This window comes from Phasianus colchicus, chromosome 4 (assembly GCF_987193195.1).
Source record: "Phasianus colchicus chromosome 4, bPhaCol1.hap1.1, whole genome shotgun sequence".
NCBI classification, from domain to species: Eukaryota; Metazoa; Chordata; class Aves; order Galliformes; family Phasianidae; genus Phasianus; species Phasianus colchicus.
In genome coordinates, this window is record NC_143439.1 from 44,555,000 (window position 1) to 44,578,746 (window position 23,747).

Genomic DNA, 23,747 nt, shown 5'->3' on the forward strand with positions numbered 1-23,747 from the left:
ATGGTCAAGTAGAAAACTGTCAAGCCAGTAACCATGGTGTGTTTCCTGAAAGTGTCCCAGTCAAGACAAAAAAAAAAAAAAAAAGACAATCCAAGAAAACTGTCAAAAGCTGCTCTTCCATTTTAAATCTTTAGATTCATGGGAATATATGATTAAAAAGAGAAACCCAGAATTTTTAAAATTTCTTTGGACTAGGATGAATACATATGACAAAATGCAGATGAAAATCTCTTGGAGAAGTTTAATCATCATGGATGAAGACATAAGGACCTCTTAGTGATAACTAGTTAAAAAATAGGAAACAATAAAGTCCATTTTTACAGTGAGGGATGTTTCTTGCTTGAGACCCAAGAAAATACATAAGAACCTGCAATATTTTACTGACAACAGTTTTGAAAGATACAGAGAGGGGAGGAGATGACAGAGGAGGCAAATACCATTGATAGTAGTTAGATTACAAAACATAGGAGAAATGAAAGTTTGCTGTAGGGGCATACAGCAATGTCTCATGATACTGATAACAAAAATAATTGTTGATAAATGTAAGTTAACAGCAATGTGTAGGGGGGAGTGTTGATGGCCTGGAGGGCTTCCTTCAGGAAGGCTCAGGATTACTTGGAGTTATGATTGATAGTTCTAAAAAAAAAAAAATAAAAAATCCTCATTTACCTTCTCAGCAGTAACAATGTTTGTTGTTTGCCATCTTGGTCACAAAATGCTATGGTACAGCTAACAAAATAACAAAATGTGAAGATCACTCTTACCAGGTTTTACAAGTGCCAATGTTGTATGACAAATTCATGCAATTAAAATGCAATTAGGGCTATCAGAAATTATGACCTTATGTCATGGTTTGAAGTGTTAATTACACAACAACCTTCTCTCCCCTCAGGAGAAGGGTTGGGAAGGAAGAGGAAGAAACCTGATTGAGATAGGAGAAAACTGGTTTATTAAGAACAAATGTGAGATAATACAGAATAATTAAGAATAATAAATCAAACAAACCATAGATAAAACTGGAGGAGAGAGTCAGTCTGAGTCTTTATCAGCAGGCCCTTGCTGGCTAGCCTCCTGAAAATGGTGAGATAAGTTCTCCCTCATCTGGGTTTGGAAAATCAGTTATGGAACTCTGATTGATGAGAAGGGAGAAGATATAATTTGAAGACCTGAAAATTCACCCCGAGCCTCTGCCCTGCTTTGTGAGTGTCTGCTTTTCTTGTGTCACAACCTAAAGTATCTCAGTTTGTAGGGTGGTTTCTGGTGTGACCACTTCCTTATGCAAGACCAGGTCCTATAGAGCTGTGCCCTCTTTGGCTGGACTGCATGTCAGGGACGTGATTTGTCCAGATGAATTTCATTTTTATTGTTATTGGAGGGTTCTTCTTAGACTTGGGGCACTGCCTAAATATTTGGTTTGTATGATCCATGCTCTTCTATATCTTCTTTTTGTTTTGGGTTAATGCTGTGTTCCTTCTATTCTTCCTTATCCCAGTATGTGACCTCTCAAGTAGATGGTCCTGGGAAAAGACTATTCATGCTTTCTATCTGCTTTATTTTTGTTTAGAGCAGATTATAGCTGGCCTTGAAGGAAACTTTGTTTTGCTAATTGTTTAATTTTTAAGCATTTTGCAACCAAACTGGTTTTTTTATTTGTTTGTTTTAAGGACATCTCTAATCCTATTTTTAAAATAATGCAGTGTGTTTGGATAATGTGTTGTAAACGTCAGTTCTTAGGTGATGGTGTCTTTCTGCTCACTGTGTAATTTCAGTAGAATTACCTTAAAAATAGGGAGAAAAATTGTGAAGCACTACATCCCATTTCTGAGTCTTGTGGGAAGCTTCTTTGAATGTAATCTGGAGTCTATGTTATTAAGATGAAAATGACTTTGTAGATCTCTTTCTTCTTTCTTTATTTTTGTTGCACCCCACTCTGTTTTTAAGGAAATTGATGCAAAGTTACCTTCATTTCAATCCAAGAGTGGTGAGGTCTTTAACATTCTTTTGTCCTCTTCCATTTTCTTGGAGCAGCACTCACAGTCAGCTTTTGTACTTCAAACACAAGAATAGAACCCTTCTGATTTTAATGGAGTCATATCTCTTCAGCAGTTATGAGCTCCAGGTCCTGAAAATAACTGGCTGTACAGAAGAGCTTGCAAGTCTTGAGTGGAGAGTCGAAGAGAAGGCATAGAGAAGCTCTTTTGCAGCAGTGGGCAGGCTGCGCAGAGCTAAGTTGTTGCTGCTTGAGTGAAAACCACATTCTCAGTGTGATTTCAGCATTATAAAACCATTTTGGTAATTTACTAGACATTGTATGATCTTGATGATCAGCATTCTTTGATTTAATGTGTTTGAACTAGGGTATGTTTTTTTTTAGTAAAAGCAGTAAATTTGGGTTTTAAAATGGTTGCAGTAGGAAACCCACCGAGGCTGTTAACAAATTATTGTTTCAAGCAGTTCTCTCTGTCTACCTTGCTAATCTATTTATCCTTCTAGCTTATCAGTCAGAAACACTAGGTAGCACCAGATCAAATGCCTATAAAATGTGGTGTATATGTGTAAAAGCTGTGGATACCTGTTGTCAGCAGTGCTGCAAAGAGAGAACATCCATTTTTGTCCAAGGAGACAAAACTGTGGGTGTTAAGTCTTTGATTCCAGTTGGAAAGTGATTGAAGCAAATGTTTCCAGATGTGTCCATTGCTGTCGGCCCTAGTAGGCCCACAGGGACAAATTCTGGAACATTTTATGAACTATCACTGGAGACTTGTCTGCAAGCCTGAGTGAGGCCCATTCAAGAAATACACTCGACCGCTTCCACCTCCTACTTTTCCCTATTCTTTTTTTTTTTTTTTTCTTTCCTTTTTTTTTTTTTTTTTTTTTAGCTTTCTTTGTGTCACTGATGATTATGGAAAGTATTGAGTGGATGCCAGGTCCTACCATGCTATTACAGGGCTGTGGTAAGGTTTACTGAGTGGGAAGTTCTTTGAACTCTTTTACTAACATCTGTCTGGATACAGAGGTACCACAGGAGGGAGAAAAATGAACGTTAAGTTAGATTTGGAGTTAAATCACTTAATGTAATAAAATTTTCTCATACATAAATACTTTTCTGATAGTCATTTCATATGGCACTGGGAAGATCTTATGGGAAAAGCATCTTTTCATGCTCTCACACACACACCATTTCTGATTCAGATGATTTTAGCTATGCTTTCTCATATTGTGTGAGAGATAGTATGTTTATTTATTTATTTTTTTTCAATAGTGAGGCAGTCTTTCAACATTATTTGGTTCAAGCTTGACTGTTAATTTTGAGATAATCCTGTGTCTGATTTATTTTTGGCCATTCTGTATTCTCTTATAAACCAGCAACGATTTGAGCATTCACTGGAATTTCTGGGAGGGGGAGTTAGCTAGATTGCTCCTATAGCAACAAAAACAAGAACCTACCTATGACTCTCGGTTTCAATTTACTTCCTTTGTGTCACTTTCCCAGAATTTCAATTTATTCCCTCACCTTCTGTGTGGCTTATGTGTAGTACAGTCTAAAATCCAGGATGTGCATCTATGCCCTTGTGCCTGCAACCCTCCAGCTGATATTAGAGTGAAGGATCAAGAAAGATTGTCTCAAGGGGAGGGTATGTATCCGAACAAGATGTAAAAATAGTTTCTTCAGAAAAGCCTTGTAGGCATGAACCCAGTGCTAAAAAATATAACTACTACATAGCACTAAAGGATTTGTCATAGAATCATAGAATGGCCTGGGTTGAAGAGGACAACAATGATCATCTAGTTTCAATCCCCCTGCTATGTGCAGGGTCACCAACCACCAGACCAGGCTGCCCAGAGCCACATCCAGCCTGGCCTTGAATGCCCCCAGGGATGGGGCATCCACAACCTCCTTGGGCAACCTGTTCCAGTGCATCACCACCCTCTGCGAGAACAACTTCCTCCTAATATCTAACCTAAAACTCCCGTCTCAGTTTAAAACCATTTCCCCTTGTCCTGTCACTATCCACCCTTGTAAATAGCCATTCTTCCTCCTGCTTATATGCTCCTTTCAACTATTGGAGGTCTCCCTGGAGCCTTCTCTTCTCTATGCTAAACAATCCCAGTTCCCTCAACCTTTCCTCATAGGAGAAGTGCTCCAAACCTCTGATCATCTTAGTGGCCCTCACTGAGTGGATTCAATGGTTTTTCTGGTACTACTCTATCTTGTGGCATGCTTTTCTATTAATTTCACTGTAAGAACAGTTTGGCAATGAAGCAGATGACCCAGATGGGTTGGACAGACTCTATCCTTGGAGATTTTCAAGACCCAACTGGGTAAAGTCCTGGGTGACCTGATCGAACCTCAGCAACCGAACATGCTTGGACCAGGAAATTGGACTCAAGATTTCCTGAGATCCAACCTGAACTGTCACATGAATCCTAAGTTATATTGCTTATGAAAATAGATCAATCTCATATATATTTGTGTACTGTTTAGGTGGTAAACATCTGTCTTAGCATGAGAACACAGTGTTTGTAATATAATTGTTGACAAAATATAATTGTTGATATGTCACTACAGTATGCTATGCCATAGCCTATTTTCTTTTCTTTTTTTTCCATCTGTCTTCTCTTTATTTAGGTGGAAAATGTGCGGTTACTTGATCGCTTATCTTCAAGAAAAGCTGCAGTGGGAACCCTGTACTTAACAGCTACTCATGTCATATTTGTGGAAAACGGTTCTGAAACTCGTAAAGAAACCTGGGTATGATTTTTATTTTTTCAGTTAGCTGTAAGTGCTTGGCGATTTACTGATGGTAACTTGAAAATAACTTGCCAAGTAGATTAAATGCAGTAGATGAGTTTATACAGATGCTTCGATTACTGGATAGTGTATGAAATGCCAAATAAAAACCTTTGCAGGTTGATAATTTAAAAAAAAAATCTCTGTGGGTTCCAGATATTGTAACAGAGGGTACTGCAAGAGTATTTACTGAATACTGGCTGTGATTCTCCAAGGAACCACTGCTTCATGTTCAGCTGTTTAGAGAGTGAATTACTGTATGGGCTTAGTCAGCTCATCTCTCTCCCTGTGCTTCCATTGTCAGTTAGCAGGACCAACATTTTAGCCAAGAGACTTTAGTTAGTTTTATATAACTGATGCTGGTTTATCTTTTCACTCTACAAATAGACAAAAGATCTCTTTTTCTGATGACTGTTAGCATACATTTAAAAAAAAAACAAACAGTCAAACAAGGCTTTGGACAGCATGACTAGGCTAATGCCTGAGCAGCTGAAACATTCCAGAAGTGCTTCTTTGTCTGTAGGTCATGTATCCAGCACTTCTGGAGCCTGATGCTGGAGATAGGAACAAAACTGCAAGAAAATGTGTGTAAGGATTTTCTGAAACAGCAGTGGAAGCTCCTGTGTCTTGGCAGATCTTTACAAGCAACTGTTTTTCTTCTTGAAGACTTGAATCGCTTGACATAACCATTTTCAATTCCCTTGCAGGTTCTCCACAGCCAAATTTCCTCCATTGAGAAGCAGGCCACAACTGCCACAGGTTGCCCACTGCTGATCCGCTGCAAGAACTTCCAGGTTATCCAGCTGGTCATCCCTCAGGAGCGAGACTGCCATGATGTCTACATCTCTCTAATACGTCTGACACGGCCAGGTATGGGGAAGAAACATGACACCAAAATGAATCCTCCTCTTGAAGGATATTGTAAGGGGTGAAGTGTAGCTGTGCATCTTTCTTCTTTTCAGTTTAAGAGAGAAGATTTCATTATAGATGCATTATGATGAAGGAGAGGTCTCTGAGCACAGAGCACTCTGGAAGAATGGAGAATGCATGCTATAATAAGTGGTTTATTCCATAATGTTTAACACAAACTTTTCTTTGAAGTGATAGTCCAGGGTATCTCTGACTGTAAAACATATAATGCTATTTTATTAGTAGCTGTTGCCTTGTGTAAGTGTGAATTTAGGAAAATACTAACAATTCTCTAAGTCCAGTGAAATTTCATATTCCTACTGTGACAAAAGTTTTATGATATGTTTAGTGGCCACAGCAAGATCTGAATTTTCCCTTCTGTGCTGTACATAAACTTGTTAAAAATCAATGGAATGTACTGCAAGCAAGTACTTGATCTAGTCTACTGGACTGCCTGTGTTTTAGCCTACTATTATCTAGATTCAGAGTGTGTTCTGTTTGAATTTCTTAAATCTGATCAGGGTCCCTTTGAAACCTTCCTCTTTTCAATGAAATCCAATATTTGATCCTCTGTGACATAGTTGCTCTTCTAAGAACCAACTGACAAGCCTTGCCTGTTTTAAGTGATAGCTACAGAAATATTAACCATGGTCTGCAGGAAACTGAAAGAACTGGCTTTAATTTTTTGTCCTGCTGGGAGAACACCAGTTTTATTTAATGTGCAGAGTGGGAAAAAGAGCAGTCACCCAGCACTGCAACTGAATTTATTCAGTGACATCTGTAATTAGAGTAGTAGCAGTAATAGTAGTAGTAATATGCAACTGCAGCTGATGTGACTTGTTATGCTATGCAAGATTAAATAATCAGAAAAACTCAGAAACAATGAGGCAAGTTGTCTTAGTTTTGAGGAACTTAAAGCAACAGAGTGAAACATACCCTTGTAACATAACAGTATCTTCAGCAGCAATAAGAACTTTCCTTTCAAGCTATATGCTTAGTTATTTGTATCAGTGACAGGTGGCATTTAGTAGCAATGGGGTCTGGTTGCATTTGCCACCACAATTAAATCACTCATTAGTATAAATACAAATATCCTGAAAATGAAAAGTTAAGAACTTCAGTACAAGCAAATTTTACCATATATTGTGGACTGAGGGTGACAGGTGGCATAGCTACTTAAGTGGTTTTATGGTCGTGATGAAATGATTGATTTAAACACATGCTATTTTTATGTTTATTACAACAGCTGTATCTCAAATGCCTTTGCTAATAAGTGAAGAGCAGAATTTTGCAGTCCATAGAATTAAAACTTCATTGAACCTGTTGGAAACTTTATTTCAGCACAAAGACTTTTGAGTTTGTTAGTTTTGGAAGATTGTGCTGCACAGGTAGATAAGATGTCCAGTAAGACAATATTTTGAGTATTAATACAGCACATATATTTATTCAAATAAAATAAAAAGCACAGTACTTTCAAAGTACATTTGACAATAGCTTCAAGACAGGATGTGAGATTTCAAGAAGCAATTCATGTTATTTTTAAGAGAAACCACATTCACATTAGGGGCAGTGCCAGATTTTGTTTTTGAATGTGTTTTCTTGATCAGAAATCTGAGATGTCTTACTGTTTTGCTGTTTGTTTTTTGTTTGTTTCAGTGAAATATGAAGAGTTGTATTGTTTCTCATTCAATCCAAAGTTAGATAAAGAAGAACGAGAGAAAGGCTGGAAGCTTGTGGACCTCAATGAAGAATATAAACGGATGGGTATTCCAAACAGCTACTGGCAGATTAGTGATGTAAACAGAGACTATGGAGTGAGTTGTGATGTTTTTTTAATGTCATAGAACCTTTAGAGTGGATCAGCAGTCTGGCTGTGAGTTTCTTACTGCTCAGATGCAGAACTCTTGTGTACACAGTGCTGTACACATGTGTAGTAAGGTCCAGCTCTTCCCCATTTTTCACATTAAAATGCACACAAATAGCAGGAAAGGATGCATCTTCATTTAATATATGTGTAACTTGTCCACAGTTAGTTTTGAATGTTAGTATTTGTCTATCAGTAATATTGTTAGCATTTCATACCTAAGTTTCTAAATGAGTTTTTCTGATTCATAGGGTTAAGTAAGATTACCACACAGACATTAAAAGAAACAAGAAAACCCCAGCACTTTGAAATAGTGAATTTAACCATGCTTTTTTGTCAGTCGCTACCCTCACAATCCTTTGAGGTTTCTATGGTTAACTGTTAAGTGTTTTCCATAATCATCTGACAGGCTTTATCTCTTCCCAGTTCATTCTGTCCTGCCTAGTTCAGTACTGTACAATTGAAGTCCACAGAATGTTAATTAATTGTGAGAAATAACAACCAAAATGTTTTGAAAGAACTTGGCCTATACACTCTATTTACTTTATTGCTTTTAGTGTCTTTATATTAAGCAAGGCCTGTGAGGTTCTCAAGAAGGTTGAGTGCACTGTCAGGATTTCCTTTTCTTAATATAAACAGAAAAAAAATATTTGACCTCACCTCCTACATTTTATCTGAGAAGTGACATCACAAGTAGAAACCAATTCACCACAGTAGAATCTTTAACCATAAGCGTCTCCTTCTGTATCTCTTGCCAGTCCCTGCAAGTTTTTCTTCCTTCTTTTTTTACATGATCATTGGATTCCTTTCAGAAGGGAGGAATTGGCTGAGCTGCTTGCCTTTTAAGTACTGTCATTTCATAGAGATGAATACCTTTTCTCTAAAAACACTTTGTTTTTTTATGTTACATACTCCATATTCACTGGACATTTTGGCTCTGAAGTCCTCTCTCATGCTTGAGAACTTCATCCCTTTCCTTTCTCATATTCAAGTTCTGCTCTGGAGGAAGCATCAGTTGTAAATACAACCATGCTGTATACAATGAAGATTCTTTCTTATCTGAGCATATATTCTCAGTAAGACACAAATTAATACAGCCCTTCAAGCTTTCTGCTTCAGTTTTGTTGTTTGCAAAATATAATCAACATTTTCCAACTTTAAAAGACTGTTTTGAGAAATACAGGTATACAATCAGTAGGTGTACAAAGGTTAGGCTTAGTAAGATTATCACGATGGAAAAATAATCAAAAGAAATGGAAATGCTTACCAGTATTATAGGCTTGCAGTAAACTCCAGAAGGAGATTCTTCTTCAGTGGCAGTCAGTACTTAAATGGGATCTAGGAGAGGTGGAGCCAGGCTCCACCCCTTCCAGTAGCACAGGTGAATTGCCTTCACCTGTGCTCCTGTGGCTGACTCATTGCTTGCCTCAGGTGGTCAATCAGAGGTTCAGGCTGTGATCAACAGTTCCCATACAGCAGGTGAAATGCACAGTTGTTGTACAGTGAAATATTCTCTGAGATTAGAATTTCTCTCTCTCTTTTTTTTTTTTTTTCAGTAGAATAGAACTGGCTAACATTAGTTGTATTTAGTAGACTAAGTAACTGGAGTTTCCTTTCACAGGTCTGTGACTCCTATCCTACAGAAGTGTATGTACCAAAGTCTGCAACTGCACACATCATAGTGGGGAGCTCTAAATTTCGGAGTCGAAGGCGTTTTCCAGCTCTTTCCTACTACTGCAAGGATAATAATGTAAGAGTGAGTTTGTAGTTTCCAATATGCAAATTTTAACCTTTCTTTCATAATTCTTCTAGTAAGCTTCTGTGAGAAGTCAGTGTTTGCTTTAAAAAAAAAAAAAATTTTAAAAGGTGGCTAGGGTAGTCTTTTCTTTATAGCGATAACTGTCTTAAGTTTAAGCTTCAGAAGGGTGGGATGAGACATATTTTTTACTCCTCCTTTACCACTTATTTCAGCAGAATTCTTCTTCAGCAAAGATCTAAGGATTTGATTACAAAATAGGAGGGTATGAAGGTTTAAATAAGTAATACAGTCTGTGTATGTGTATAAATGGTATATTGTCTTTTATATTTAATTAAGAACAAAATTTTCAAAATTAATCATTTTGCATAATAAGCTAAGTCCAAATGCAGATACTCAGCATTCAAAACACTTAAACGTTTCCAAGTATTAGTGAAAGAAGTCTAAAGGATCAACTAAGTTCTGGCATATAGTGGTACAGCTTGGGTAAGTTCTACAGTTTCAGTCTAGATTACTTTTCCATTTGTGGCTGGAGTTCAGGCTAAGGTTAGGATTCATGTTCAGGCCAACTAGAGTCTGAAGTATTGTGTTCACTCCTTGATCTTGAAAGGTATGTTGGAGTACCTCCTTGTGAGTTTGGATGTTGGCATGAGTTGCCAGGTAATAGGGCAATGGGCAAGAGTAGGGTAAGTTTTGTGATGATAGACATTGAATAACTCCAGTAACAGCAGGTTGGGGTTGGGGAAGCAAATAGGTGCCACTCATTCAGTCTTTCATACCTGATAAGGTCACATAACAATTTGGTTATTCACAGATTCAAATGATGTTGTGACACCACTCTGTGTCTCACAGGATCTTTGTGGTTACGCTGAGACCAAGTATCTTTTTAGCCAGGGCAGTTGAAAGCAACCTGATCTTTTGCCCTACTCTTAAATACATCCTAAGAAATTTTTTAGATGATGTGCTCTTCATAAACAATTGGCTGGATTAAGTCCTTCATGAAGCTCATTTGGAATGATTTCTGACTGAGATATCTAATTGATCATTAGGCCAATTTATCTTCCTGGTTCTGCACTACTGGCAGTGCAGCTGTTTCATGAGCTTAGGCTATATGTGATTTTAACCTAACAGACAAGCCATTCTCTCCTTCTGGTGCCAGCACTTATCTTAGTTTGTTGAGCACAGGCAGTGCTGTAACGTAATGCTCTCTAGCCCCTAGTTTCCTGAACCTTAACGTTAGTCTGCAACTCTAATTTTAGTCTTAATCTTGAGGTATGTATCTACCTCAGGTACGATACCTCATGACTGAGAGAGAAATGTCTTTTTTTTATTAAAATGATAGGTTTTAAATAGCCATATGTACAATTTTCATCATTCAAAGAAGGTGTTAGCATGTATTAAATCAGTAGGATATGCACTGATCAGCAGGCAAAAGTAGATAACTAATAATTTGATGGCAGAATCTATTACTGACAGCTAAGCAAGTTCCCACAGTTTTGTATATTAAAGATCCCATTTACTAAGTACTGATAGTTAAAAACTTGGCTGAAAATGAGCATGTTCCTTCTCACAGTAATAAATAATCTGTTGGACAGCCTGCATGGGTTATGACCTTCAGCACGCAAATTCTCTTCATGCTCATGTTCAGTGCTTAGAAAGTGCCTACATCAGCCCTGTGCCCATATGGCTCCAGCTGCTCGCAGCCTAGCAGAAACTGGGAAATATGATCTCTTTGCTCCACGTTCAGTTCCTTCTTTCCAAGTTTCATCTGGAGGCCTGATTCTGATGTGTCTGGGGAGAATCTCTCTCAACTTTTTCAATAGCACTGATTAATAAATTTGCTCCAACACTCAGGCTGCCTGACTCACTTCCTGTGCAGTGAAGTCTTTCTCCAGAGGCAGTGCTAAAAATACAGCACATCAGTGATCTGGCTGCACAGTATGTACACATTTTTGTTTCCTGGACTTGTATCTCAAAGTGCTCAGTAAATAATGTATTGGTGTAAGCTGGATGTAATTGATATCATAACTGAAGTGTGAGTGACAGTGCAGAAGGATCCATTCCTTAAGTTGTTATGTCAGTGTTGTTGTGATTACACTGCTATACTCATTATTCTCTAGAGATTGTCTTCAGGAGATAATCCACATGAGAGAAATACTATATTTGAAATAGCTCTAAAACTTTGATTCAAGACCTAGGCAGTGGGGTTTTGTTGCCTTAATATTTTTTTGACTTTCTAAAAAGAATGGAAGTCTTTTTACCATTCCCACATAACTATAATTATATGTTAAACATTAAATGTTTTGGGTTGGTAATTGATTTCTGCTTAATAAGTTTACTGACTTCTTGTTTGTTCTTCTACAGGCCTCGATATGTAGGAGCAGCCAGCCTTTATCTGGCTTTAGTGCTAGATGCCTTGAAGATGAACAGATGCTTCAGGCCATCAGAAAAGCAAACCCAGGAAGTGATTTCATATATGTTGTTGACACTCGGCCCAAAGTAAGTGTGTTACCTTTCTGAATTTGAGCTGGATGTGTTCCGGAAGACTCATAGTCCGAAGGGCTGGCACAATTGCAACTGTGTAACTCCACATGTTAAATCAGGATTTATCAGGCATGTTTTAAGTAGAAATCTTGCTCCTGTTTTTCTCTCAGTTTTATTGTTTATGCTGTGTCTTTCCCTTTTTTTTGTTCTTATCAAACTGCTAAGATACAGAAAAAGAAATAATAACTTGGAGCAGCAACTGTTAGATTATTTGATAAAAGGCTGTTTTCACACGCACAGGAGTTAACAGTGTTAATGATGAGGCTAGTGAAATATAATTCCTATTAGAATATTGTGTTTACACTAACTTGTAATGTTGTGAACCTCTACATACTTAAACTAGAATTTTCCTCGCATAGAATTGGGAGAATTTCAGTGTATGCACGAGGATAAGGAAAATGCACTTACTCAGGTTACAAGATTTGAGGAGACTTCTTTGAATACCTCTAGCAGTTTTGTATTTTAGGGAGATAATCTGGAATATGTTATAGAGTTATCTCAGATGCCATACCTTTGTAACTGACTAAAATATTTGGCTAAGACTAAAGCTTTAGAGGAATTATGCTATGCAGAAACATGTAAACACAATAATGATCAAGAAGAGTCTGGAAGGTAATACAACTTTGGGAAACAGCTCAAGGTGATGAGGACCAGGAAGGATTCAGTGCCTGGAGGTGGGAGTAGGGGTACATGCTCTTCCCTGCTGAACCTAACAAAGCATGTGAAGGAGGACGTGTCTCTATCTAATCCCTAGTAGATGCAAGATAAGCTATAGATGGGGGAAGGAAACAAAGTCAGAAGTATCTCATTACACTTTGTAATTTGGTAGACAGTTTGACTTGCAGTTACTTTTTTTTTTTATAATGGGAAGATGAGGATGATACCTTCTTACTGGTAGTCCTGCAGAAATTGCAGTTGTGGTGAGCATTAGGGAAGGATTATTAATACTATGTTCAGAGCAGGTTTGGATAGGAAATGCAGGCCTGGATACCTAAATAATGCTTGGTTAACAGTTGTTCTATGTGTGATAATGGTTACAACATAATATTGATTCCAGGGAGAAATCCCAGGCATACATACAGACTAGGAGGAGAAATCCTTGAGAGTAGCCCTGCAGAAAGGACCTGGGGTCCTGGTGGATGCAAAACTTAACATGAGCCAGGACCATGCTCTTGCAACTCAGAAAGCGAGTAGTATCCTGGGCTGCATCAGAAAGGGGGTGGCCAGCAGGGATAGGGAGGTGATTGTCCCTCTCTACTCTGCTCTTGTGAGGCCCCATCTGGAGTACTGTGTCCAGGTCTGGGGCCCCCACTACAAGAAAAGACCAGGGAGCTGTTGGGAAGAGTTTAGAGGAGGGCCGCAAAAAATTATCAAAGGGCTGGTGCACTCCCCTGCTAAGGGAGCTGGGCTTGTTCAGCCTGGAGAAGAGAAGGCTGTGGGGTGACTCATTGCAGCCTTTCAGTACCTAAAGGAGGGAACCTACAAACAGAAGGAGAGTCAAATTTTTACAAGGATGGCAGGACAAGGGGAAATGGTTTGAAGTTGAGGGAGAGGAGATTTAGGTTGGATATCATGGGGAAGTTTTTTACACAGAGAGTGGTGAGGTGCTGGAACAGGCTGTCTGGAGAGGTGGTGGATGCCCCATCCCTGGAGGTATTCAAGGCCAGATTGGATGGGGTCCTGGGCAGCCTGATCTTGTATTAAATGGGGAGGTTGGCAGCCCTGTGGCAGGGGGGTTGGAGCTTGATGATCGTTGAGGTCCTTTCTGACCCAAGACATTCTATGATTTTCTGATTTTCAGGCTTTGGTACTCCTCTCTCATTAAGGAGGTCACTCACTGATGGGATTTATTAAGAAATACTTTGCAACCTGGCTATTAATGATATTTTGCAAGGTAATAACAGGAAGCTCCAATCCTGTAAACTTTTTCTAGTAAGTGACTTTGGTGAGATGCCTCCTGTGAGCAGTGAGCAAAGCTTCTACTTTAAGAGGAGGAAGTAAAATTGGCTTAGTCAGTCATGAACGACTGTGTATTTCCAGCAACACTAGCTTCTTCAAGAGCTAGTCAGCAGATGGAGTTAGTTTGGTTTTCATTATCTTTCTCTGGAAAAAGTTTTGATGTAAAGAAAACTGGATACATCGTTTCCTACTTATCTCTGTCTAGAAGGATGAGCTATTTTTCTAAAGCTCCTGTGATCCCAGGTGCTAAATGCAGCCTTGTTAAAATTGTGTAGCTCCTGAGGCATTTGTAGCTCTGGAGCATGTATATGCAGTGGTAGGTCCATGTGCTGGCTGCTCCTAGCACTCCCTGGGGAATTAATGCAAAGGTAAGTTACCAAGTCTGGTCCATTGCTGTAGGAAAATTACCTGCCTTTTTTTCTCAGCAGGACTGATTTCTTGTGAAAATAATGAATATTGACAGACCCCTGAATCTAGCATTCCTAAGTGCATTTTGTGTGCTGCCTCTTGTTGTGCTTGCTAATCTTTGAAACAAAAGATTTGGCTGTGGAGGAAATCTTTGTTTCCACTTCATTTAACTAGAACAGGATGACTAGCACAGAGGTTTTACTTTGGATACCATCTTCATTTTCTTCTTCTTCTGTGTGTTTACAGAAGAAGTTAATTTAAACTTACGAGTGAAACAAATTAGTTCTATTAATCTTCTTAGAAAGATAGAATTTTTTACCCTCCATGCTAAAGAAGATGCCAGGAAATCTGACAAGTGAAGTCTGTTCCCTTTAGAGGTTGTATTTTCATATTCACAAAAAATTAAGCAGGGACAGGCACAACTTAGAGAATAACAACAACTGCTTTAGAAGCAACAGATGGAATTTGGATAGGTGATGGGGAAAAGTTGTTAGTAAATACTGTAGCAGCTGCAAAGTTTGGCAATATTTAAAATGAATGAGCATCTGAAAGCCTTGCAAATTTGACCTTAGACTTTTTAAAAGTAAATAAATATATTTCAGATTTCTTTTTAATGAAGGATTTATGTGATACAATTGCTCTGCTGTTGGAGGAAAGACAATTTATAGCATGTGCATTGCTGAGGATTAGGTCAGTTAAGCGTGAGGTGTCTTTCAGTTAAAGCTTCTGGATTTCATGGTGTCTTATTCATGCTTACAAATCTTTCCTCCTGAAGCTATATGCTTTTGTCAGGAGAGAGATCTTCATGCTGCTTATATTAGAGCACTGGTGACTGCTTCAAAACAGAAATATTAGGAGTCAACAGATAATTGTAGTCTTTCTAACAAGTCACACTGAGGGCTCTGTTCTTAAATGGCATGCTGTTCACAAGCAGTGTTTGTTTTTTTTTTAATTGTTAGTTGACAGTCAAAAAGACTGTCAGCAAACCACCAGCTGGTGGACTAGAATTTTATGATTATTTTTTTCCTTCTCTTTTTCCTTTATTGGAAGCTACAAGATAAAAGAAGTTTTATACAAGAGTTAAGTAAATGGAAAATGCTTTTTTTTTTTTTTTCTTTTTTACTAGTTTCCTATTTTTATAGTTTCTTCTGTGTTATGTTAATATTCATTCTGTGTTTCAATTCCTAATGTTCCTCCACAAAGGTAACTATTCCTATTGCTAAGTTCTACTGTTCTACTCAAGGAAATGGATGTCTTAGAAAATGCTAAAATGAGAGAAATCAGAGAAAACTCGATTTCACATTTTACATTAAAATTTAGCCAAGTACTGAAATATATGATTATGAACTTCAAAAACAACCACAGAATCAGCAAATCAGTAGTGCTTCTCTCTATATTAGGGAACAGACTGGAAACATCTGCCTATTCACTTATCTGTAGATGGTACATGAGACCCTTCCTTTCGATTTTTCATGAACATTGGCCATTTTCTTTTTTTTTTTTTTTTTGTCCAAGTGGTATCTTCCCAGGTGTCTCCAAAAGCTTTGTTTGGTGCCTTTTAGTATGGATTTGCAATGTCCATTGATATTTAAATGAGATATTTTATGAACAGAATTTTTTACTTGTGCTTAGAGACATGATGACCTTGTAAAGCTGACAATTTTGTTACTGCTGGTACCTTGACATTTATTGCAAAGTTCAGAGGCTTTACAGCATTCATTAAAAATCCAGCTTCCATTTCAATGTTTTTTTTTTGTTGTTTGTTTGTTTTTCTGAAGCATAAGCAAAATATTTAATAGTGCTACATTGCAGATGAAGATATTTGTGGTGATTTTGCCTTTTGTGGTGTTCTTAACTAGAGCCAAGACAATATAATCTTGGGAAAACTAGTCTCACTCTTTCTAAATTACTCTAGGCTTCAGAAAAGGAAGCTGTATCAACTTTTGGGTGATCTGATCTGTTCTGGGAAACACCACAATGTGTGCCATGGTTCAGTAGCATGACAGATTAGACACTGCCACCTTCTGGATATATTCTGCTAGTAAACTTAATGCTGACCTCAAATCAAAATAGCCTTTTAAAAACAAATTAAAAACTCTACACTCTTGCAGAAGAGCCTTTTGTAAGCTGTGTTTTTTAGTTTGTGTTTGAGTTAGCACTCAATGTTTTTGAAACAGAGATCAGAGCCTTAGTGACCCAGCATACTGCAATATACTGTAAACAGATTCTCAGTGCCAGAGTAGTTGTGTTGACACTGTGATAAATGCTTCCTATTTACACCCGACTTAAATAACTGACTTATTGCAGTAGACCATGAGCTTTCTTTTAAAAAGAATATTTTCTATACTTGTTTTCATCCAGTTTCTCTAATTTTTTTCAGCTTAATGCAATGGCAAACCGAGCAGCAGGAAAGGGATATGAAAATGAAGACAATTACTCCAACATCAAGTTTCAATTCATAGGCATTGAGAACATCCATGTCATGAGAAACAGCCTGCAGAAAATGCTTGAAGGTATAACTGTTCTTTATTGAATCCAAAGGAAAAATTAGACACAAACTAGAACTTCTCTGAAATCAGTAATAAAAGAAAACTTTACCTGCTAGCTTATGGACTTCTGACATTGAGCATCTTTGCATTTAGGAGAATTTTCCTAATTGCAAAAACTCCTTGTTTCATGGGTAGAATCTAGATAGAACTTACATTAATGACAAATGTAATTTGACTTTAATACCTTACTGCTACTTCTTCTTCCTTTGTGGTTTATAGTTTGATGGTACAATGCAAAAATTGCTTATATCTGGCTATGATGATGGTGGAAAGCATAAAAGACTTTTAAAAAGTCTTTAACAAAGACTTTAAAAAAACAACCTCAAAGCATAATGGCTTGTTTTTTTTTATTTTTTTATTTTTTCCTTTGGTCATTGCACTTTAAATTTTAACAGAGATTTATTCATTTTCTGTATAGAGCATGTCATATTAGGGCTATTTATTAAATAGTCAATATGTATAACCATTCAGCACCTTCATAATCCCACATAAATTAATAATAATGTCTTTATAAATAACTAGTGTATAAAGCAGCACATCTGTATTGCCATTTATTATTTGAATTACATTGCTGCTAAGAGGCTTTCTTGGAAACGGGTAAGGATAAACAAGCCATCCTTGACCCACAGTTAATTTGTTGATTTTTAACAGGCAAATAATAAATGATCACTCCAGTCCACTTAGTCTCAGTATTTACTTCATGTATATCATCAACAGAAGATTTCTGAATGTTCACCTCCTCAGCCAGCATGATCCAGCTATCCTTGGCTCAGTGCTCTACCCGTACCCCTTTATTGTTATTATTGCTACCCCTTTATTCTTTATTATTGTATCCCATCATCCATGTGCAAACGTGAATTCTAAATCTAAGAAGGCTATAGGGAGAGATTTGTTGTGTTTCCACATAAGAGCAATTTTTGAAAACCAGAAGCAAAGGATGATGCATGTGAACAGTCTTTTCCTGTAGAGATGGGCCACCCCAAGAGGAACTGCCCACTCCCCAGAGAAATGCTGAGGTGATTACTGCTTTTCCATAGATGTAGTGTTGCTGCCAAGTTCTACCCTCCCATGGGACTAACAAAGAAGGCAGGCACAGGAATTTACTTTGTCCTGTCCTCTTTGATCACAAATGTTTCCAAGTCAGTCTGAGTGGACTCCTGTGGTCCCTGTTCAGTAACTGTGCTGTTCAGATGAAGGAGGAAGGTTTTTGGCACATTGCTCTGTGCATTACAGATGTGAGTGTACTCAGACCTACAGAAGATTTTAGGTTAAAATATGTTTAGTACATGATGTATTCTTGCTTAGTTACTTGAAGTGTAAGGTCTCAGGATGGGAAATAGAAGGTTTTTTAGCAAACTGCAAAGCCTTGTTTGGCTAGAACAGAGGTCAGCTGAACAAACCCATCCCTTTGTTTGCTCAGCTTGAGACCAGCAAGGTTGAAGCAGTAAACAACTGGCCTGGCTGCACGTGATAGTGCTGTGTATTATTTTAGACCAGAAGTTCATGAGCTGGGCTCCTGGCCCACACTGAGAGGTAGCAACATAATTCCCCATAAATGAAATGAAACAGTGTTGCTTGGGGCAGAACTTCCTAGCATCTGTTGCAAACATCTTTATTTTGTTTTGTTTTCTATTGGATTTGTATTTGTTGTGTTGAAGTCTCGTATTTAGAGATCTGACTATAAGATCAGAAATTAAAGAAGTGAGGACTGCAAGACTTGAGGCCTTTGCTGAATCTTATGATTCAGCAGTTCAGTGCATAAGCAGGGCTTCTCTCATTTAAGGCGTCAGACAGTTTTGTTTTTTTTTTCCATTTGTGATTTTTAACTTTAATTCTAATAAACTTATTTCTATTAAGTTTAACATAACTTTGTTCCTGTATGCTAATCTTAACAAAAATATTTAGTGAATTAAAATATAGATTATTAAATGTAATATTAAATTGGTTGGGTAATGAATATTTTTTTAGAATATACAAAAAAGTCAGGATTTCACTTTAATATGGAAGAAAAATCCTTTTCAAGCTGCTGAAATTTCCTTCCAGAAAACAATTGTTTTACTGTTGTCTCTGCTGCCTCATACTGCTTTGTGTAATATAGAATTTTATTCTTTAAATAGAGATGTACGTGATGGCACCTGCATTAATTTTTATCCTATGCACAACTTCCAGGGCATAATTCTTAGAATTAGAAGGAAATATGGTACAAGAACTTCTCACTGGAAAGACTGAAGTGCTGACCTGTTGTCTGGTATTTGTGATGACCTCTATCCACAGGGTCTTGATTTTCCTATGCCCAATCAATGCTCTTTCCCATGGTGTGGATGCAGGAGGTCTTACTTCTCCCAGGTTCTGCTATCAAGTGGTTTGTTTGTTTGTTCTGATCGAAAAAGGGTACCAAGTCTTTTTTTTTTTTTTTTTTTTTTTAATTTATTTTTTTTCATGCTGGTACCATTCTTTTTTTCCCTATTGGGATAAAAACTCCTTTTTTTTCCCCTTAGGAATTCATATCTAGACTCAGTACCAAGGTCCAGATCAGTAGCCAAAATCATGTGAAATATATGGTGTGTGCCCTTAATTTAGGACAGTCTGAACTTTGCTCAGTGAAGAGGTAGGTAAATATTGATTCCAATTTGGCAGTGGGAATGAGCAAAGCACTATTTAGCTTTACCTCGGACTTCTGTAAACAGAGACAGCAGCTTCAGTCAAAATTGAGCTACTAATAGGTCATGCTTCCATCTGCACAGAAGCATTAATCATGTGAAAAGCTGTTTGCTCTCAGTGTTGCTATGTATGCATTTTTATAAATACCTTTCAAAAGTGACTTTTAAAATCACCATCTGGAAGAGATCCTATGTACAAGGATTGCAAGATTTCACATGGACACATTAGGTTATTTTGTGTCTGAATTAAAAGGAGTGAGGACAGTTGGATATGCTCAGATGTGATATAAACTCTGAATTTGTCCCGAAATTTTGGTCACATTGAAAGAAATAGAATTTTTGCCACAGATGAAAATTAACTGAGCATTTTAGAAGATGTTTGGAGATCTAGTAAGACGTTATTAATTTAAAGATAATAACACTGACTCAGTTTAAAAAAGGCATTGTTTTACTGTACTACGTAAATAAGTTTCATCAGTTAATGTCTTTTACTTTGTGACAGTATAACATGGATCAGAATAAATATATATGTGTAATATATTTATGTGATTAATTTAATATCTCACTCCTGAGAACAGATCACACCAAGTATTGCTGGGTGTTTGTTGCTGGAATCAAATATCTAACTTAGATTTGGATGGCCTTTTTTATTTCTTGTGATGTAACGAAGTCTGTAATATTAAAAAAATATTTAATTGAATATTGTAGGATAGATATTTAATGCTGTAAAAGCTGAGATTTTTTTTCTTTAAACATGGTGCAGAGCTAGAAAAGTTTTCAGTTGAATGTTTCCCTTGTTGAGTTATGACTTTTCCTCACCTTTAGGTGGTGTTTCCTGGCTGCACGTCAAATTTTAATAAGGTTTCATTGAGACACAAGGAGCCATTGAGTGAACTCTTTATCTGAAGCACTGCTGTATGTGGTGATGCCAAAAGCTGAATTTAGCGGCGCTGTTCTTAGAGCACTTTCTTAATTCAGCTTCACCAGTAAATGTGGATGGGACAGGAGACTGGGGCATGATTCAGTGGTTGTCTGCCTGTCCAGTGGCAGGAATGTGTGTATTTTCTGATTCTATGCCCTCAGTATTAAATAGAAGTCCCTCTTTTTAAAGAGTTTGAAAACTACACTCACAACACAACTTGGAAAACGTGTACTGCTCAGAAGGATGTATTTGGTAAACTGACTGCAGTAGGCTTCCCAACAACTTCTTTTAAACTGAAGTGTATGTACTTGGGGAAATTGTAGACAGCCCTCTTTCTCAAATGTATGAGAAAGTAATAGAATCACAGAATCATAGAAGGTTGGAAACAACCTACAAGATCACCTAGTCCAACCGTCTTCCCATTAACATTGCTACCACAAGCCTCTAAACCAGATCTCGTAGTTGTATAATAATAGTAAATACTTTACTTCTACTTCAATAGTAAAGTTTTGAAAGCATAAGGGACTACATTGACTGTGCATTTAAGATGAAGCTTATTTTACAGTTTGTGAAATGAAATCGCCTTCAATGAGTGACTTCCTGTGGGGCCTTGAAAATTCCGGTTGGCTGAAGCATATCAAAGCCATTATGGATGCTGGCATCTTTATTGCAAAGGTAAAGTGTGGAACAGGAAAACAGAGCTTGGGCTGACCAGATATAGAAAGTGAGGACCAAATTCTTTGTCTGTGAGTAACTTCTGCTGTCTTCAGTGAAGTTGTATCTGAAAATAATGTTTCCTGTGATGCCTTACATACGAGGAGAAACAATCTTTAGGTGCTGTTGCATGGACATTTTGATAATAGGGTAAAAACAAGTTTGTGTTATTTTGCACAGAAGGTCTCAAATCTACTGTAGCCTCTACTATCCTGTATCTTGTTATTGCCATTTGAATATCCTTATTCAAGACAGACTGGGAACTACTGGAGAGAGTCTAGCAGAGGACCACAGAGATGAATAGGGGCCTGGGGCATCTCCTTTGTGAGGAAAGGCTGAGAGACCTGGGACTTTTCCTCTTGGGGAAGAGGAGATTAAATGGAGATCTTATCAATGCTTATAAATATCTAGTGAATGGGCATCAAGTGGATGGAGCCAGGCGGACAGGACAAGGGGCAGTGGCATAAAATGGAGCACAGGGGTTCCATCTGAACATGAAAAAAATCTTCTTTACTTCATGAGTGACAGAGAACTGGAACAAGTTGCCCAGAGAAGTTGTGGAATCTCCTTCTATAGAGATGCTCAAAATCCACCTGGAAATTTTCTTGTTCAGCCTACGGTAGGGAACCTGGTTTAGCAGGGGGTTGGTCTAGATGATCTCCAGAAGTCCCTTCCAGACACTGTGATTTTAGCAGTGGTTGTCACTGTTACTTTCCCTATTGCTCTTGCCTTCTCCACTGCTTCCTTGTTGAAGGTTTCTTCTCTATGACTACTTCTTCACATTATATTTGTCCTAAAGGAATATTAACATTATCCCTTGAGTTGTTTAGCAACCATCTACATTCACTTCCTAAACCAGTACTTGTCAATTACAATGGACAAATTCTCTAGTGACTTCTACTCTTAAATGCTTGATAACTGCTTCAGAGAAAAAGTGCTAGCTTTAGTAAGAAATTATTTCTTCTAATCACACCTCAAGTAATACAGATATTTGTCATCTACTAAAAGTAATTTTAATTTTATCATCTCCATCCTTGAGCAGCTTCTTTTACTGGTTCTGTCCTTATTTTTTAAGAACATAAATAAGAACAGTTCTTTTTAGTGCATTTTAGTGCATTTTATTTACAAGACCTTCAATTTGGGAATATATGGACAAGCCTAATGGATTTCTCACCTCAGCATCTGCTCATTTCTCTTGCTTTGCTTCTTCCTGCTCAGCAGTTGTAATCTCTTACCTGAACACCAGCTGCACATTTTTTTTCTCCCAGCACTACTAGCTTACAGACTACAGATCAAGTCATTTAATTAGTTTTTGCCAGCTTGTTCCTCAGTAACTCAGCATTAATGTATGAAAAAATGCATTCTTTGTCCATATGGTTGCTAGTCTTATGCTTCCTTGGGCATGCATTTTGACTTGTTCCTATTTGCACAGTTCCCAGTTCTCAGTTTTTGGTCTTCTGCCCACATGGGTTCTATTTTAGTAGAATATACTTGTCTCTTTAGATAAACATAGATAATTTATTATTACTCTTTGTTCCCTTTTAAGCCCACATTTAATCTAAACGTTTATTTTCCTAAGCAGTGTCTTTCCTAAACTATTTTATTTCTCTGCTTTCTAAGTATAGTTCTCCTTAGAAATGATAAATACCAAACTCCCTAGAATTTAAAATAACTCTCAACTTCCAAAAATAATGCAGCACGAGACTCTGGAGAATTTAGTATAATCCCTTCTTTATGTGTTTCTCCTGGGTTATGTATAAAATAGTTTTCTCTCTCCAGAGTTTTACTTTAAAGTGATTGTTACAATCTAGTTTATTAGGTGTGAATGTTCACCACTGCCACAGGCTTTGCCCCAAACTATGACAAGCACGTATTTAATGCAGTATGGTGTGATAATATCCGTGATAACATCCTGGCATCAGAGGCAGACGTTACCATTATTGACATATTCATCAAGGAGAGAAATTAGGAATCATATGGAAATATGGCTGTTCTGTAGCTGCTGTGACTGAGAGCATTAGCAGTAGCTGAATTGGCTTTAAGTAACTGTCTACTCTAACAACTAATGTATTTTAATTGTCCTGTGATCTGTGTGGTCAGGGTATTTAGGTACACAGCTGGCCTTCTGCACTGAGAACTGGTGTAGCCATTGTCCAGATGACTATGCTGGTATATTTTTGAAAATGTGCCAATTCTCATCTGAAATACAGGGAAGAGTGCCTATCACATGTTATAAATGAGATTTTTATAATCTTCTCCTTGAAGTTCCCAGATCCAATATTTAGGTCTCACTTGCATTCACAGAACTGTGAGCTGGTACTGTGATCCCAATCTTCTCCATCCTGGGTATGGTCAAAGGGTTATTTCTTCCTCTTCTTTTTACATAGCCCAAAGGCATATTTAGTCATCTAGTCATTAGCAGGTAAAACAGCTATAAGTACTGAAATAACCCAAAGCCAGAATAGACAACAACTTGGCAATTAGAAGAATTGCTTGACACATGGGATGGGATTCACTGCTCCTTTAGTATAATCACTGTTGATATGGATCCCATTTCCTCCTGCACTGGTACATCAACAAGTGATGCTGCAGCCACCATGCTGCATAGGATAGGATAATATAAAGACCTTGAAAATGAGAAAAATTGTGTTCAACATCATTCAGAAAGTC

General features: G+C 37.6%; 1 protein-coding gene and 1 long non-coding RNA gene across 3 annotated transcripts in view; one reads left to right on the forward strand and one right to left on the reverse strand.

Moving 5' to 3' along the window:
- The window catches only part of MTMR7 (myotubularin related protein 7), a 40,359-nt gene that overhangs the window by 10,227 nt on the left and 6,385 nt on the right, over positions 1 to 23,747 (forward strand). For both annotated transcript variants that reach the window (XM_090139382.1, XM_090139383.1), the window contains exons 2-8: positions 4,631 to 4,753; positions 5,500 to 5,662; positions 7,358 to 7,515; positions 9,187 to 9,315; positions 11,686 to 11,820; positions 16,613 to 16,745; positions 20,929 to 21,038. In XM_090139382.1, coding sequence (XP_089995508.1) covers positions 4,631 to 4,753; positions 5,500 to 5,662; positions 7,358 to 7,515; positions 9,187 to 9,315; positions 11,686 to 11,820; positions 16,613 to 16,745; positions 20,929 to 21,038 — 951 coding nt within the window. The remainder of the gene's footprint in view (positions 1 to 4,630; positions 4,754 to 5,499; positions 5,663 to 7,357; positions 7,516 to 9,186; positions 9,316 to 11,685; positions 11,821 to 16,612; positions 16,746 to 20,928; positions 21,039 to 23,747) is intronic.
- LOC149918226 (uncharacterized) lies at positions 5,370 to 8,879 on the reverse strand. Its single transcript, XR_016466154.1, has 2 exons — positions 8,833 to 8,879; positions 5,370 to 5,820 (listed from the first exon to the last, which is right to left on the reverse strand). It is a non-coding gene; the product is annotated as an uncharacterized LOC149918226 (long non-coding RNA).